This window comes from Emydura macquarii, unplaced genomic scaffold (assembly GCF_026122565.2).
Source record: "Emydura macquarii macquarii isolate MOO-44397 ecotype Brisbane River unplaced genomic scaffold, CSIRO-AGI_Emac_v2 contig_2676, whole genome shotgun sequence".
Lineage (NCBI taxonomy): Eukaryota > Metazoa > Chordata > Testudines > Chelidae > Emydura > Emydura macquarii.
Window position 1 is genome coordinate 43,751,716 of NW_027132813.1, and position 18,030 is coordinate 43,769,745.

General features: G+C 43.6%; 1 protein-coding gene across 4 annotated transcripts in view; it reads left to right on the top strand.

The window, feature by feature from the left end:
* The window catches only part of TASP1 (taspase 1), a 186,216-nt gene that overhangs the window by 23,639 nt on the left and 144,547 nt on the right, over positions 1–18,030 (top strand). For all 4 annotated transcript variants that reach the window (XM_067565290.1, XM_067565293.1, XM_067565291.1 and 1 more), the window contains exons 5-7: positions 10,751–10,871; positions 15,576–15,660; positions 17,443–17,522. In XM_067565290.1, the coding sequence (XP_067421391.1) occupies positions 10,751–10,871; positions 15,576–15,660; positions 17,443–17,522 (286 nt within the window). The remainder of the gene's footprint in view (positions 1–10,750; positions 10,872–15,575; positions 15,661–17,442; positions 17,523–18,030) is intronic.

Genomic DNA, 18,030 nt, shown 5'->3' on the forward strand with positions numbered 1-18,030 from the left:
TCATTCCATTCCAGGGACTCTAGCTGTGGATGCAGCGAACCAGAGAGATCGCCAAGGGGGTCGGGGGAGTACCCCCAAGGATAAGGAGGGGAAGAAATTAGATCTCTTCAGCTGCAAAGTTTATTCGACGGCCGCTTTACAATTAAGGGTGGCAAACCATCAGGCCCTCCTGGGGAAATACAACCAGAACCTGTGGGTCTCGATGCAGCGTCTGATCTCAGCGCTTCCCCCTGATCAAGCTGCAGACCTGGCCACGTTGGCACAGGAGGGAGAGACAGTGGCCCAAGCAGCTCTGCAGTCTGCCAGTGATGCGGCAGATACCGCAGGCAGGGCGATGGCGTCCGCCATCGTCCTGCGCCGCTGTTCCTGGCTGCAAGCATCGGGGTTATCGGTAGAGGTCCAGCAAGCCATCCAGGACCTCCCCTTTGAAGGTTCCGGTCTCTTTTCGGAGAGGACGGACGATAAGTTGCATGCCCTCAAAGACTCGAGGGCTACCCTGAGGTCCTTAGGGCTATACACCCCTCAAGCGTCGAGATGCCAGTCTCGCCCCCAGCCACAACGGCAGCCACCTCCCCCACCAAGACCAGCTCCTCGGGCCGCTCAGCAAAAGAGGGGGCGGGAGCGCTTTAGAGGGCCCAATCGCCGTGAACGGCAGGGCTCTTCAGCGCGGGCACAACATGGCGGCGAAACCGGAAGTGGAAACGGTAATAAACACTTTTGACAGCGACTACGGGGGTGGTGCTCTTCCTTTTCCCCGGGAGCCTGACCGACCCTTTGAAAGCAGGCTTCGGCCTTACTATCTTGCTTGGGAAGCAATCACTACAGACTGTTGGGTCCTGGGGGTGGTTCTCAGGGGCTATGCCCTCCAGCTCACTTCTTTTCCCCCGGACACCCCTCCCACCCTGTCCCCTATCGGGGACCCTGCGCATAAGCACCTCCTCATACAGGAGGTCCACTCACTCCTGAAGCTCGGTGCAATTGAGGAGGTCCCGTGGGCGGAAAGGGGAAGGGGATTTTACTCTAGATACTTCCTCATCCCCAAGGCCAAAGGCGGCCTGAGACCGATCCTGGACCTCCGTCGTTTGAATAGATATATCAGACGTATCAGGTTCCGTATGGTTTCCCTAGCCTCCATAATTCCAGCCCTAGATCCATGGGACTGGTACTCTGCCCTTGATTTAAAGGATGCCTACTTCCACATCTCCATTTTACCAGGGCATAGGAGGTTCCTGAGATTCACGATACAGGGAGGCCACTACCAATTTGCGGCCCTCCCATTTGGCCTGTCCTCAGCCCCGAGGGTCTTCACCAAGTGTATGGCGGTAGTGGCGGCCTATTTGCACCGCAAGGGAGTACAGATTTTCCCCTACCTGGATGACTGGCTCATCAAGGGCAGATCCAGGGATCATGTGCAGAACAGCATGGAGCTGGCTTGCGCCACATGCACCAGACTGGGGCTGCTCATTAATGAGCAAAAGTCCACACTCGCCCCGGTGCAGCGCATTGACTTTATAGGGGCCACCCTGGACGCCGTACAGGCCAGAGCCTTCCTGCCACGACCGCGTTTCGAGGAAATGAGGTCCCTTATAGTGGAGCTGCATAGGTCCCCCATGATGACAGCCAGGCATTGCCTTCAGCTGTTGGGACATATGACAGCCTCTACTTACATGGTAAGGCTGGCTCGTCTAAAGCTAAGGCCCTTACAGGCATGGTTAGCTTCGGTCTACGTACCCTCCAGACACTTACTGACCAAGGTGGTCACGGTTCCCCCACAGGTGCTGTCCTCCCTCCGTTGGTGGAGGAACCCAGGGGAGGTGCTCAAGGGAGTCCCATTCAGAGACCTGGCTCCGTCCGTGACCCTTATCACGGATGCCTCGGATGTGGGATGGGGAGCCCACATCAGCAGCGACCTGGGCACCCAAGGGTTATGGTCACCGATGGAGAGAGCTCTACATATCAACATTTGTGAGCTCCGAGCAGTCTGTTTGGCCTGCAAGACCTTCCTCAGATTCCTGAAGGGCAGGGGGATATGGATCCTTACGGACAATACAGCCGCCACGTTCTACATGAACAGGCAGGGAGGGGCGTGCTCCTCGGCCCTGTGCCAGGAGGCTACACGACTATGGGAATTTGCAGTGAGGCACGACTTTCATTTATTTGCCTCTCACCTCCCGGGGACCGGGAACGATGAGGCGGACCGCCTCAGCAGGTCGTTCTCTCCCCGGCACGAGTGGTCGCTACACCACGAGGTAGCAGCTTCAATCTTCCGAGAGTGGGTCGTTCCCCTTCTGGACCTGTTCGCGTCCTCTTGGAACAGGAAGTGCCCGAAATACTGCTCGCTCCAAGGTTGCGAGCCGGGCTCCCTGTCCGACACGTTCTTAATAGTATGGTCAGGGTCCCTGATGTATGCTTTTCCCCCCATCTCACTGCTCCCTCAAGTCCTGCTCAAGATCGACAGGACGAATGTCATACTGATCGCCCCAGCGTGGCCGAGACAGTACTGGTGCAGTACACTGCTCGACCTATCCATCGACACGCCGATCCCGCTCCCGAGGCACTACGACCTGCTCTCCCAGGACCAGGGGCGCGTATTGCACCCGGACCTGGACTCCCTCCACCTGACAGCTTGGAGACTCTCTGGCTGACCGAGGGAGAAAGAGCCTGCTCCTTGCAGGTTCAACAGATTCTGTTGGGTAGCAGAAAACCCTCCACACAGGTTATATACCAGGCTAAGTGGAGGCGCTTTATGGGCTGGGCAGAGGCCAAGGGTATCATGCCATCCTGCTCACCAATACAGGCGGTCCTGGAATACCTTCTGCATCTTAAACTCCAGGGCCTAGCTTTGGCCTCCCTGAAGGTACACCTGGCGGCCTTCTCGGGTTTTCACCAGCCGATGGAAGGGCGGTCACTGTTTGCCCACCCCATGTCAGTCAGATTCCTGAAAGGGGTGGAGAGGGTGTTTCCACAGGTTCGGGATCCAATCCCCCCCGGGATTTAAACCTGGTCCTCACCATATTGACAGGTCCGCCCTTTGAACCCATGGCTACATGCTCCCTGTTGCTCCTCTCTTGGAAAGTAACATTCCTGGTGGCCATTACTTCAGCCAGGAGGGTCTCTGAGATAAGGGCATTAACATCAGAGCCCCCCTTTACAGTTTTTTAGAAGCACAAGGTCAGGCTGCGACCTCACCCGGCCTTCCTACCCAAGGTAGTGTCCCAATTCCATTGTAACCAAGACATTTTCCTCCCTGTCTTTTTCCCAAAACCGCATGGTTCGGACGAGGAACGGAGATGGCACTTGCTGGATGTCAGGCGGGCCCTGGCACACTACTTGGAGAGAACCAGACCCTTCTGTAAATTGACACAGCTGTTCATAGCAGTGGCAGACCGGATGAAGGGATCTCCCGTCTCCACCCAGCGAATCTCTTCTTGGATCACGTCCTGTATTAAGACATGTTACGAACAAGCGAAAGTGTCCCTGCCAGGAGCGGTGACGGCACATTCGACCAGGGCTCAAGCCTCATCAGCGGCCTTCCTAGAGAACATCCTAGGACATCTGCAGGGCAGCCACCTGGTCGTCAGTCCACACTTTCACGACCCACTACGCCGTTGTTCAACAGGCGAGAGACGACGCAGCTGTCGGCAGAGCCGTACTGAGTAGAGCTGCTCGTCAGTGACTCCTACCCGCCTCCTAGGGTATGGCTACTTACTCACCTAAATTGGAATGCATATGAGCAATCACTTGAAGAGAGAAAACAAGGTTACTTACCAGTAACTGTTGTTCTTCGAGATGTGTTGCTCATATCCATTCCAAACCCACCGCCCGTCCCCGTTGTCGGAGTCGGCAGAAAGAAGGGACTGGGGACCTGCGGGACCGGAGCGCCCTATATACCGCGACATGAGCGCGGCACTCCAGGGGGCGCCGGCTGGCCCTGTGGGTGTGCTAAGGGAAAAAAGTTCCGGGAATCTGTGCACAGGGCGCACACACACCTAAATTGGAATGGATATGAGCAACACATCTCGAAGAACAACAGTTACTGGTAAGTAACCTTGTTTTCTCTCCTTGTTGCTCTGTGAAACACCTACATAGAAAATGGATATTGAATGTAGCAAGTCAATACAGTAAATGGAACAGTGAAACTTAGTCTCCTCTCTTCAACTTATAGTCATTTTGTAACTTCAGTAGATTAAAACTGTAGTTTTTCCATGTTGACGGTCCCTTTAATAAAGTAACCCCATCCCTCTTGTCTTTATGTAGAAAGAATATCACCTTTCCTAAGATACTGTGTATTCTGATTTAGCCAGAATGTATTGTGAAATCTGTATGTAAATTAAGTCAACTTGTTTACTTATTTTGCTGTTGTAGTATTGATTTTAATTTCCAGACAGTCTGAGTAAACCATTTCAGCTGAAGTACAAATAACCTATCTAGCCTGCAATGACAGAATCAGATCCTGAGTACTGATGCTATTTCTTAAACTCTGAGTGCTATAGAATAGATTACAGCTCATAGCTCTTTTTCCAGTTGTCTAGATTTTTTTATTGTGTGTTTCATAAACTAGTTTCTCTTCAAATTTTTGGAAGATCCAACTATCTTTTTAGACAAGTGTCATAAAAGATGGATTTTTCCCGGTTCTGCTTAGTTACACAACTCCTATTACATAGAACTTCAGCCAATCCAAGAGGCATCACTTCAAAGACTTGCTGAGGAACAAGATTTGCTCTTGATCTTTTATGAGCGAGCTGACAGTTTGCTTGTGGTATGCTGGCTGTTTTTTATTTTTGCGGTCTCTAAGCAGAGAAAGAACAGTCCATCTCTGCGTGATTGCATGAATATCTCCAATGCAATAAATTCCATGATTAAGATAAAATGTTAGCAGTTACATGGGCCAAGTAGCTTACATCTACAAACTAAAAAACAGCAACTAACTGAATGCTGTTCATATAACCAAATACTATGCTGCTCAATTTTACAAAGTGTCATCCACCATATTTGGCAACCTGATCATGGCAGCATCAGTGAATGTGTTTCCCAGAGTTTCAGTAAGCTGCATAATTGAATAAAACAAATGAAGATGCAGTCTCCAAAGTCTGCCAGTAATGAAGTAGTGGATACTTCATAAGACTGATCATTAAAACACTGCATGATTCTTTCAGGAGATGGTCACTGAGCTATTTGCTTTTGTACAATTCTGTTACCAGTTGCCACATGAGTTGACTGTTGAATTTGTCTTGGAACACAAGAGTTGGGTTAACTTTTTCACTTGTAGTGTACAGTAACCATATGCTATTTTTTTTTCATGGAAGATTGGAAGAAATCCATATGATGAAGCTTTTATGTATCTCTATATCACTTCTGAGAGTCACTGTCCAGGTGCTGGAAAGGGGCATTAAAGAACACCCAGAGAAATATTTTAAGTTTCGATCATGCGAGAACTTGGGGAAAAATAATCACAAGCAGAGCCAAATATTGTACTGATCAAAATTGCAAGCACTCTGATTTCTGTCTAAACATATGATGGACACAGTTTGTACAATAGCATTAGCTTGTGTTCTTCTGACTTACTACAAGGCAGTAGACAGATGCTACTTAAGTCCGGGCTCAGAACTGATTATTCATCCTATGATGGAAAATGCTATGTAAACAAATGCCAGGTTTGTGTTTACTAGTGAAACTGCTCCTTTTACTAAGTCTTAATGTTGCAGCTGACCTGGAAAGGATACTTACAGTACCTCTTATTAGGTACCATAAAGAATCTAAAACAACAAATCTAAACTATCGTGTGAAAGTCCAATTAATATTTTCTTTTAGTAAGTTATTCTATACGATTTGTGGCTCTCTGTACTGCAAATCTGTGCCTTCAGTTAAGTACTGAAGTGAACTGTGTGATATGATCTATTTTGGAAAACTAAGTTGAGTTTTAACTTGAGTACATTCATAGGAAAAGGTTAACCTCTGCAGATGTACACTTTTGAAACTAAAGTCTCTGCTTTTAAAATTAAGTACAAACAATTAATTTACAGTGATAACCACAGCACTATTACAGTAAAGGGGCCTCTGTAAACCTGGAAAGTTAAACAGATCCTAACATTGTATTTAACTATAATTAACACTTTGAAAAGACAGTGTTAAAGTTTTAAAAAAACCTCCAAAAAACAGGTTCCATTTGCTTACAACTTCCATTTGTTGTCTTGACATAGTATGATAGATTTACATAGGTATGTGTTGTGCTTTGTGCAATTATCTGACATTAATTTAAGGTATTCTTTAAGATCATTTTAACTGATTAAACGAAATGGGACTTGATTCATCCCAGGAGGCCACTTTCCAGTGCCACCAAATCTCCAGTAAGACAGCAACTTTACAATCTCAGTATTTAAATGGCGGCAGTCTATATCCATGTCCATTGAATAGCATTTAGCAATCACAAAGTGCACATAAACAGATTCTGTCCAAAACTATATCAAAGATAGCTGAAGTGTTACTTTAACACATGTTGAAAGTAGAGCACTATAACTATTTGGGTAGGTGTAATTCCAGGACTGTCAAAGATGAGTAACTTTTTTACAAGCATTCCAACTTTGACCACAGCTAAAAATTTTAGTATGCCTGTGAAACTGGCAAAACATCTGTAAATACAACTTGAAGAGAGAGAATCAAAAAAGAAAATGATAGCTGCAGTAGTTTAGGAACAATTACAGGATGAAATAAAGCTTTTTTTTGTTGACAATCTAATTTTTATTTTAGAAGCTAAAATGTCACATCTCAGTTGATGCAAGAATCTTAAATTAGAAGAATTTTGCTGGAGATGTAAGTGCAATAAATGTAGTTTTCTTAAACAATGTTTTCTACCTTTCATGTGGCTGGGCTTCATTTGGCTAAAATGCTCTGGACAATGTTTCTTCTCTTCTTCCCTCCCATCTTCCACTTTTATATGATGACAGGGCATTCATTTTGATCTGCAAAACTCATGGCTTCACTGCTCACCTCCCCCTCCAATTGGGGCTACTTAGAAATATAAAGGAGACCTCTGCTTTCATTTAAAATTAAAAGACAAATTCTTTGAGGAGGTGGCCTTTGCATAGTCGCCCATATGGTGTGCATCCTCTGGTGCTGTTGAAATTTTTTGCAAACCAATGCCTGGGCTACACAGTTGCCCTCTTGCCAGCATCAAATGGTTGGAGCTGAGTTAAAAAAGGTCTGACTGACCCCACCAGGTCAATTAGTTTTTTACTATGGGTGTCTGTGGTTCTTAAGAATGTTTCTGTATGCCTGGATGGAACAATTCACTTTTAATTTTAAATCTCTCCTTATTTTTGTTAAATTATATGACAGCTATTTAGAATTTGGCAACTTATTATGGAACGAGAGTACTTAAACCTTTTGGTCATGGGTGATCTGGCCTCCAAAGATTCAGATAAAAAAAGATCGTTGTAAGTGGGGCATTTAGTGCCTTACGTTCTCCCAAAAGTGCATGCACAGTGCCATTTTCTATTCTGATAGGGGAGTTCACTTTGGCTAGATTTGAAGGCCATATGTACAGAGCAGCATGCCATGGGACCACACCAGTAGACAAGAGGCTCTTGCTTTCTGAAATGAGGTTCTTAGTCCCTAGATTTGTCATTGGACCAAACTGCAGGCCTGTTAAGTTGGAGCAGACCATTTTGCTCGTCAGTCAGGCATGACCACAGAACTGAAGTCTGTGCCAGAGAGAGACTGTAGTGCCAAGGTCTTCAGTAAGCATTGAAGTTTTACTGCCACCAATAAACACTAGCTCAGAAATGTTTACTGAAACTTTATTGATGCCAAGGCAGATTTCTGCTTCTAAGAATCCTTCCTTGGTGCTAGGACCTACTTGGGTACTGAAATATGGAAACTAAACTGACAACTACTGGTACATCGGTGCAGGAAATTCCTTTGGCACTTAAGAGGTTTGTTCTAATGGAATGATCTGATGTGGCTATCCCTCTGTCCTAGGATCTTCTGAGGCTGTCACATCATGATGCATACATTAATGCTGGACCTTCACTGGCACAAATCTCAAAAGCATCCAGCATGTCTTTATAGGACAAATCAGCACCAGTGCCATGTTAACTGCCATTAAACATAAAAACAAGAAAAAAAGTGAAAGGTATCTGGTGCTGGAGAGTTTAGTGCCTTCCCCCAAAGAGGAGGAACTATTTCCAGGCATTCAGGGTCCTTGTGGCTAAGATTCCTATTATAACACTATAACCTTCCATTTGCCCATAGTGTCAATTCTGGAAGATTGTAAAGTTGCCAAAGTCTTTTGCTGCTTATCATCCTTGCGCCTTTCCTGAGATCACTGAGGTGGTAGCCTCCCCATGCACTGAGTTAGGCCTGCCGATATTCTACTGTCTTAATCAAATTTTCCTTTCTTTAACACAGGCTGTGGTTCATAACAAAGGAGTAGTGTTAAGATCTTTGACTTAGCTTAGTGTGTACGTTCTATGTGATGTGGGGGAAGCTCTGTTTTTCCAGTATGGGGGGCCATATGCTCCCTCTCTCCCTACTCTATTTGAGGAAGAGATGAGTGTTCTAAAAGGGGCCTGTGGAGTTAGTACTTTCTTTTTAAGGATTCTGTAGTAAGGTCATTACATTGAAAAGTTGTTCAGACACTGTCATTTTTTTATTTCAATTTTTTTTTTTTTGGGTCTGTGCACTAAGGACATCAGGACTTCACATCCCCACAAACTAAAATGATTCTATCGACACATATGCTTTGAATTTCTCATAACTGACCACTTACACCACTATTTTATTAGCTTTATATTTATATCCAATTTATGTTCACAGCTGCACAATCACCTTCCCGTTCCCTCTGTAGACTCACCACACCCTGACACCTGCAAAATAACCCCACACAAACTACACTTCAGATTACACATCGACAGTTCAAAGCCTTACCCTGAGTAAATGAGGGGAAAAATGCTTTATTTCCTGATTCATATTGTATATCAATTATGTGCATGATACAACCAGGTAGCTTCAAGAGACATGTCAATGGTGAATGTGTGTTCCCCCACTCCCTTCCTGAAACACGGGATGGCACTGCCTGTGTTAGGTTTGGCAGAATTTTTGTGTAATTTTGAGGGATGATAGAGGTATTTTCTATGTTTTTTTGTTTGTTTTTTATTTAAATTTTGTTTGCTGGAAATCATGGGGGAATGTTAGACATTATTAAATGATAGTAGACATTGAAATTCAACAAGTTAAAGTTTTATAAACCATTAAGTCAAAAACGGTCAACACCACATGTCAAAATATACAAAATAGATAACCTTAAAAACAAATCATATCAATTTTTAGTATTGTGCACTAGTCCATTTGCAATAAGCCTAATTCATAAGTCTAAATCACTGGATTTTGACTTAAATGCTGCCTGAGAACTTTTCTTTTATTACCTATCTGTAAATTTTGATTATCAATGGAAATATTTTTTCATTGGTTTGTTATGCAATATGAAATTAATATTCACTGATATTTACCAATTAAAAAAATCTAATCCTTCCTAGCCGACATAAAGTTCCCACCCTCACCCCCTCAACTTAAATTCATTTGCATCTTTAATTAGATATGGCCACTTATTATAATTAGTTGTCTCATACTGCTGCCGAACAGCTGTCTTGTTCCACCCCAGAGTCAGTTTCACTTCAATTACACAAATGGAGATATAAAACTTAAAGGAAGAATATGTGCTGAATATTTGGACTTAACTTTTCCTTCCCTATTCTCCCCTCTCCACCCCATTTTGTTTAGTTTTGTGTTGGACAGCCTGACACTTCCTGAATTTCTTGCTGCCAGCTCAAGTTCAGCATAGCAAAAATGGACTTAGTTATGGGGTGGTGGGTAGTATGAAAATAGGCAGCACTACTGGAATAATTCTAGGTTTTTTACATGTGTGATTGTATGGGTAACTATACTTATTTGGGATCCTTGAGGATGAAAGTGCTGTAGAAGTGTAGATTAACAAATACACACTATCTTTGCAGATTTGTTATGAGAACACAGGCCAAGCATGGAATTGTACTTTTCCATCTATGAAAAAACTGCATGCCCATCAAAACGACTGTCTCCAGGCTAGTGGTCAAATAGAAAGTTTGCAAAGTAATAATTTTGTTTATGTTTTTGTTTTGGCGGGTGCTGCTTCCTCTCTGTATTCCCTCCGGCAGGTTTTGTTGTGTGGGCAAAGCTCAAACCCTACTTAGTTTTTCTTAATATTCTTAAACAATCAATTTAATTCACCACCATCTTTCCTCACGAGGACATCACCAGTGTGGTACTCATTGTTTAGTTACAAAGACTGGACGTGTGGCCTCTACAATAGAGGCTTCACAGATGTATCTGAATTAGTTGGTAGAGGGTTCTTGGTGCCAAATGCACTGATCTATTTTTTACTTGGAGAAGTTTTGCTTCTGCCACAGATCTAGTCTAGAGCTACAAAAACTTCTCCTAGGTTGCTTTATGAATAGAGTTGTTCTTATAGTAGCACAGTACACTTTAAATACACCATCATTGTAATATATATTAAGTGTATAGTGTAATAAATAGTCCGAGTTGAGCTTCTGGGGAAGCTTCCCTTTCTACATCAATTTGGTTACTTCTTGTGGAAAGTTCCATAGATTTGTCCAGGTAAGTGTTGTCTGTCTATTGATAATCAGTTTCTGATATGTGTGATATGAGTCATGGTGTGTGTATTATCTTACTCTGTGACCTGTTCTTATGTTTTTAGGATTCCCCCTTTACAAATGCGGGAATGGGGTCTAACCTAAACCTTTTGGGTGAGATAGAATGTGATGCCAGTATAATGGATGGGAAGTCATTAAATTTTGGAGCAGTTGGAGCACTGAGTGGTATGTTAACTGTATACTATAAATCATAAATACAGTTGAGGTGTAAAGATGATTAATGCTTTCCCTTGAAAGAATGGCAGCTCTTAATTTCACTCTGAAATACTCTCATTGAAGTCAATGGACAGAGGATTGGGCCCATAATTACAATAGAACTTTGAACTTTGCTTTAAATACTCTTTTTTTTTCAGCATTCTAGTTTGTCATGAAGGCAGTTCATTGGATAGAAACTTAAATTCTGATCCTGTAAGTTGCTTCTATGGGTACAGGTTTGTTCAAGTGGAGCACCTTTTAGGCTCAGAGTCTTGTCTATGCTGGAGAGAAATTGTATTGAGATGCTAATAGAATATGTAAAATGAAACCAATAATATGGATTAATCTGCTTTTACAGTCTTTCTGCTTGCAGACTTGATTTAATTCCATTTTATGATGTGTACGTGTACCCTTTTACATTTCATTTGAAACATACAATATCTGACAACTTTTCTAGAGCTGTCCGAGTCATTTGTTGTTCTTCGAGTGCTTGCTCGTGTTGATTCCAAATAGATGTGCAAGCACTGCATGCACAGACTACTGGAATATTTTCCCCTAGTGGTACCCATAGGGTTGGCTCTGGTGCCCACTGGAGTCGTACCTTCATGGTGCCGTATATAGGGCCTGCTGACCCTCCGCCTCTTCAGTTCCTTCTTACCGCCCATGATGGTTTCTGGAACACTGCTTCTCTTGCTTCTTCCCCATTGTTCGTATAAGAACCTGTAGTAGTGTAGTCTTAGGATATAAAAATGTACTCCTGCGTATTGGGTAGTCTATTTATTTTTTTCTCTCCCTGCTTCAGGGATAGTGGATGCATGGCTTCAAGCCTTGTGTGTCCTATAAGAATCATCTGCCCAGGCACAACCTGCACTCATCCTGCCTTAAGTGCCTAGGAGAGTCACATCAGCAGGACCGTTGTAAAATTTGTAGAGGCTTCCGTCTCATGTCCCAAAAAGAGCGAAGTCAGAGACTGAGATTCCTGTTGATGGAATCTGCTCTTCGGCTTATGGAGCAGAGTCTGGTGGAGTAGAGACCATGCACCTCAGCATTGATGAGGAGCGTGCTGACGCCGATGAGGGAAGCAGCCCTGAGGAAGGACTGTAAGCCCAGAGAGCCTCTGCATTGGCACACTTCCCCGGCACCAAAGGGCTCGGCACGCAGAGAGCAGTGGCACTGCTCCCACTCTCGGTGCCACATAAGAAGACGACGGGGTGGGGGCACTCATGAGGCCTAAGTCATCGGCACATAAGGAAGGGAGCAAAGTGTGACCAATGCTGGGCCGCTTGAGCCCCAAGCCCAAAAGTATAGCACCGTTGACTCTGGCCCTGAGGAGAGGCAGGAGGAAGACTTGCAGCTTCCCTCTACTCCTGAGACATTTGAAGCAGCAAGGGAGCTTATTGAAGACACGGCCCCACTGCCTCCGCCTCAGCGGGACTGAGATTGAGGACTGGCATCGAGAAGATCCATGGTACTGTCCAAGGACAAGCCTGCCATGATGGCCAGGTCTTGCTCCCCGTGGCACTGCTCCCCAGCACCATCCGGCACCTCACCTCCATGGTCACCAAGGAGCAAGCAGTTTTCCTCAGGCTTGGAAGCAGGATCATTTACTTCAAGGAGGAGTCAGCACTGTAGCAGACACCAGACGGTAGAGGCTGCACTCCCCCTTGCGAGGCCATGGCCCCCTCAATGGCAGGTACCACCACAGTGGCCATTCTGGACCCCGTGAGCGTACAACAAGGCTCAGGGATCCCAGTCTGGCAGGTCATACTCCTTCATTTTGGACTCTTGGCACCAGCCATCCCATTCCGCTGGAAGCCTCCTGCACAGCACCAGGGAAGTCTTGGATCCTGGTGCTGGGCCTGACACTGCCCGTGACCCTGGCACTGAGGATAAAGAGGTGGCACTGCATGACCCTTCCAGTACTGAGAGGCAGGAAATATCAGCAGCGCCCATTAGAGCATCCCCCAATGAGGCTATGGTGGGGGCGGCACCCGTGCTAGTGCCAGATGACAGCAGGGTGCACCAAGAGCTACTAAATATGGGTCTCCACGTGGAGGAGGTTGTGGAGGGAGCAGATCCTATGGCAGACGTTCTGGCCCTGGAGGGTACTTCTAGAGTTGCTCTGCTGCTAATAAAGACTATCCAGGAGACCACAAAAACCCTATGGCAAACCCCGGCCTATCTACCTTCTACTGCAAAGAAGGTAGACAGGAAGTACTTCGTGCCCTCAAAAGACCAGGATCCCACCCTCCTCCAGGATCACTCACGGTGGTGGCCACAAATGAGCGTGAGAGGCAGGGACAAGAAGGCCCCTCGCTGAATGCTAAGGATGCCAAGAATTTGGAGCTCTTTGGAGGAAGATGTACTCCACCGGAGGGCTCCAACTTCGTATAGCAAATCAACAGGCCATCTTCAGCAGCTATGCCTTTAACTCGTGGCAGTCCATGGAGAAATTCACGGAGTTAGTATTACTGGACTCCAGGACTGAATTCACTGCCATGGTGAAGGAGGGTAAGGCCATAACAAAGACTCTGCTTAAGGTGGCCTTAGTCGCAGGAGATGCAGCAGCTTGGACTGTGTCATCGGACGTGACTGATGGCTTCAGGCCTCAGGTCTCCCTCACGAAGTCCAACTAATGATTCAGCACCTACTGTTTGACTCCAAGCTTCATAGCTTGAAGGATTCTAGGGCCACACTAAAGTCCTTTGGTTTGCATACGTGGGCACCCCAAAAGAAACCTTTCAGGCCACAGCCCATGCCTCGCTTATACTACAGGCAGCCGAGATAGGACTCCAACCATAGAAGGAGCAGGAATAATAGAAGGAGGCCACCATAATCCTCTAACTAGGGTTCTAGTCAAATGAGGCGGTCCTCAGGGCCAAAGCAAGATTTAAAACACTATCCCAGTACAATGGCCCGGAATTGCCTAAACCTGCTGAGGCACATGGTGGCATGAACCTACGTTATCCAACATGCAAGGCTACACCTCAGGCCCCTTTGGGTGCGGCTAGCATTGGTTTACCACCCAGCTCGCGATTACATAGACACAATAGTATCGCCACCCCCCACCCCTGGTGTTAGAGAGCCTAGATTCGTGGTGCAACCCACACACTATTTGTGCAGGAGTCCCTTTTTTGGCACCTTATCCCTTTCTGTATGGTGATGGATGCCTCAGCGTTGGTTGAGGGGCTCACTAGAGGAGCACAAGACTCAAGGGCTTTGGTCTTGTATAGAGCTCTTACTTCACGTCAACGTGAGGGAGCTGTGGATAGTACACCTGTCCTCCAAACCTTTCAAGATCACTTAAAGGGCAAGGTGGTATTGACAATACAACAGCAATGTTTTATATAAATAGACAGGATGGAGCTCACTCCTCTCCCCTGTGCCAGGAAGTCCTCAGTCTGTGGGACTTCTGCATCACTTGATCAGGACGCTTGGAAGCATCCTACCTTCTGGGATTTCAGAATGCCTACCCCCCTGTTGGAGAGAGCTAGCAAGAAGGAACTGAAGAGTTGGAGGGTTGGCAGGGCCCTAGATAGGGTGCCATGAAGGCAAAACTCCAGGGGGCACCAGAGGCGACCTTATGGTACCACTAGGGGAAAACAAGGGGAAAACTTTCTGGCGGACTGTGCACGCGAAGATTCCTACTTGGAATTGACATGGGGAACATATCTCAAAGAACAACAATTACAGAAGGTTAGTAACCGTCTTTTACTCTGAATGGCTAAGGCATGTTGAGTTTAAGATTTCTTTTTGTCACAACTTTGACATAAAAAAATAAGAAAAGTAATTTACCAAATGTGTTCCTCTAATGCTGGTGCAGCTCTCTGTGTGATGAAAAAATGAAGAACCTTGCCATGAACAGAGCATCTCTGTTCTGGTCAATTTTAAAATGTCTCTTCACTTTTAGAATCTATGAAACACATTTTTAAAGAGGCAGCATCAGGTTGTTCAAACCTAAACATAAAACACCTGAGATGTTGAAAAGTATCACAGAAAGTGTACTACTGACTTACACACTTTTACAGAGGCATATTATAGATCTTTCTGTCTTTGAAAGTGAATACATGTAGAAAAACTAGGGGAGGCCATTTAGGACTGCAGTGTGTCCTGTTTTGTTTTCCTCCATATCTTTAAAGCTGATAATTATAGAAATGGGGAAATAAACGAGCAACCATCTCTGAGAATCAGGAAGAGGACCACTCTGAACCTGTTGCCTTCTTTTGTGGCTGTTTAAAGGTAACTGCAGAAGGCTTTGAGAAAGAATGGACTTCTTTTTTTTTTCTTTTTGACTGCTTCATGATTTATAGAAGGCCTGAAAAGAAGTGTTCCTTTCTTGCTACAGTGTTTTGCCCCCTTCCTTCTTAAAATAAACAGACTTAACTTTGAATTAATGGACTTTTGTAATGGGACAGTCACATTACACTGCATTCCCAAAGAAAATGCTAACTTTAACAGCAAGTGCCAAGTCCTTGTATAAATTATCAGTTTATCATTAAACTGAAGTCTCTAATATTGCAGGCAATGTCTTCTGCTTTAACAAATGTCATGGAAACTTTAAATATAAACAGGAAACTGAATTCCTAAAGTTGGTTAGCGAAAATAAACCCCACAACAGTGTATGAAACAACATTTAACATTTTTGTTCTGATTTCTTCTTCTTTTTCTTTTTAGGGATCAAGAATCCAGTTTCAGTTGCGAATAGGTTGTTGTGCGAAGGGCAGAAGGGAAAACTCTCTGCTGGCAGAATTCCACCTTGGTAATTGCTTTGTTCTGCTTGACTTTCCTTTATCCTTTGGTCTTTAATGAATGCAATATTTGAAGGTTATTCTTATCCACAGAAGGCTGATACTGTTTGTTACACATCAGCAATAGCGTGCCTCTAAAAGGAAGACTTGCTTTGTTCTTTCATCTTTGAACACATTGTTGTGCGCTTGGTGCAGCTGTGACTAGAATGAAATATTGTGGATAGAAGATGGTATACTATGTTGAGTGTTAATTTCTTTCTTCATGGCTGTTGACACAGATTTGTACTATTAGCAAAGTCTTATTCCTAATCTGATTTTTAAAAAGTCTTGTAAACATGTCAGTTAAAATGACATTTTTCCTTCTTTTTTTCAAGAAACCTGGCTTGTTTGCCTTTTCTTATGACAAGATACAGTTTTTGTAAGTGTTAAATTAAGATTTATGCAGAGTTAAAAGAATAAGAATGCATTTTAAAATCCTTTATCTTACTCTCTATATTTATGGTGATTCCAGCTTTTAATCTAAAATTGGAAAACAAAAACAACACTATTTTGTTAACCAATGAGTTATCCTATCCAAATGGGGAAACATTTTATTAAAGATGAAACTGAACAATTTAGAGCATCTTTACAATGCATTAAAAATGCAACATCTTTCTTAATATAAATTTTGTCTGAATGTTGAAGAGTGAATATAAAATACCTTGCAGACTTTAGATAGCATACATATTTTGAAAGAAACTTAACCATTCTTGTCAATAGCACATCAGGTAACAATGAAATCAAGAGACAGTGCTAAGAACTAGTGTATGAAAAAGCAAACTTTAAAATCCCAGTTAATCAAAAATACTACTTAAGCTGGCAGATGCTGGGACTGGACAATGGGATGGATCACTTGATGATTGTCCTATTCTGTTGATTTCCTTTCAAGCACCTGGTATTGGCCACTGTTGGAAGACAGGATATTGGTCTAGATAGACCATTGGTCTGACCCAGTATGGACATTCTTATGTTCCTAATTCATATTATTCCAGGCATTTACTAAGACCTGTAGACATGTGTATAACTATTGACAGCCAATTGAAATATTCATTTCCAGAGTTCTAAAGTCTTTTTGTAACTGCTGCTTGCGTTCACAGACATACTATCTCACTACTGTAATACAATTGCTGATATTGGCCAAGTGAAGCATTGGTGCTTCAGACATTGTTTTGCAAATCTTTTCAAATTCAGCAGATTCATCACATTGTTTGCAAAAACAGCCAGGGTATGAAACTGCATGTGATCTCTATGCTGGGAAATATAAGTGAAAGGTAAATTCTCATTGTCAGAAATCATTTATTGCGTACCCTTTAAATATTCTGGAACACGCTTAACTGGAAATGTATTTCCATTGCATCCCTATTTTTTTAATGTCTGAGTCTTCAAAGTCATCAGCATTCTAATAAAGCAGAAGATTAAGGGTCAGCTTGCCCTGTCTTTGCCTTTTCTTTAAAAAAAAAAAAAAAAAAAAAGGGGGGGGGGGAGGGCTCTTGCATATGATTTGGTAACTTATTTTAAATATAATAGGACTTGGGGAGGGACTGCTTGCATATATGGAAGAAGTAAACTTATTTTATGTCTTATAACTACATGTCCTCTCTTACAGTAAAACTACAGAGTGTCAACTGTACTGATAGAGGGGACTCCTTCAAAAGTAGATAGCTTGCCACTGAAAAGCCACCAAACGAAACAATTTGCACGGGAAGAAGCACTTGTTATTTTTTTGTTTAAATTTCTTCTTCTGTGTGTTTTAGCTTTTTGGTTGGTGAAGGAGCTTACAGATGGGCTGTTGATCATGGGATACCAGCATGTCCTCCAGGTATCATGGCTACAAGTGAGTAAACTGATGGTGTTAGTAGGAAGAACAGGTCAGAGTAACTTTAAAAATGGTTTTCTATTTTGAGATGTATTTCTCGTCACTGTTTAATATTTAATAGCTTATGTTGTATCAGTACGTAAGGATGCTTTAAGTGCTATTTCTATCCGTAGAGCTTGGATAATTAACCTTTATAATTAAAACTTTAGCTCCATTTTAGGCCAACATGTAATGCAAATCAGTGACTTAATATATATAAAAATCAACAAGTTTCCTGTCTAAAGTTGCTGATATCCGGTGGTCAAATAATGATACCCTACAAAGATAAAACAGAATTATGTTTGATCATACTAACTCTCATACAGAGCCACAATAATTTTCATTTTCCAGCTAATTTGATTCATTGTCCTGGCTGAATGAAACTCTAACAATTTTTCCAGTTTCTAAAGGAGCAAAGGACTTGAAAAATTTCATTGGCTTGATCAGACAGAATATCTCTTCACTCCTTTTTTCCTTTTTCTAAAGT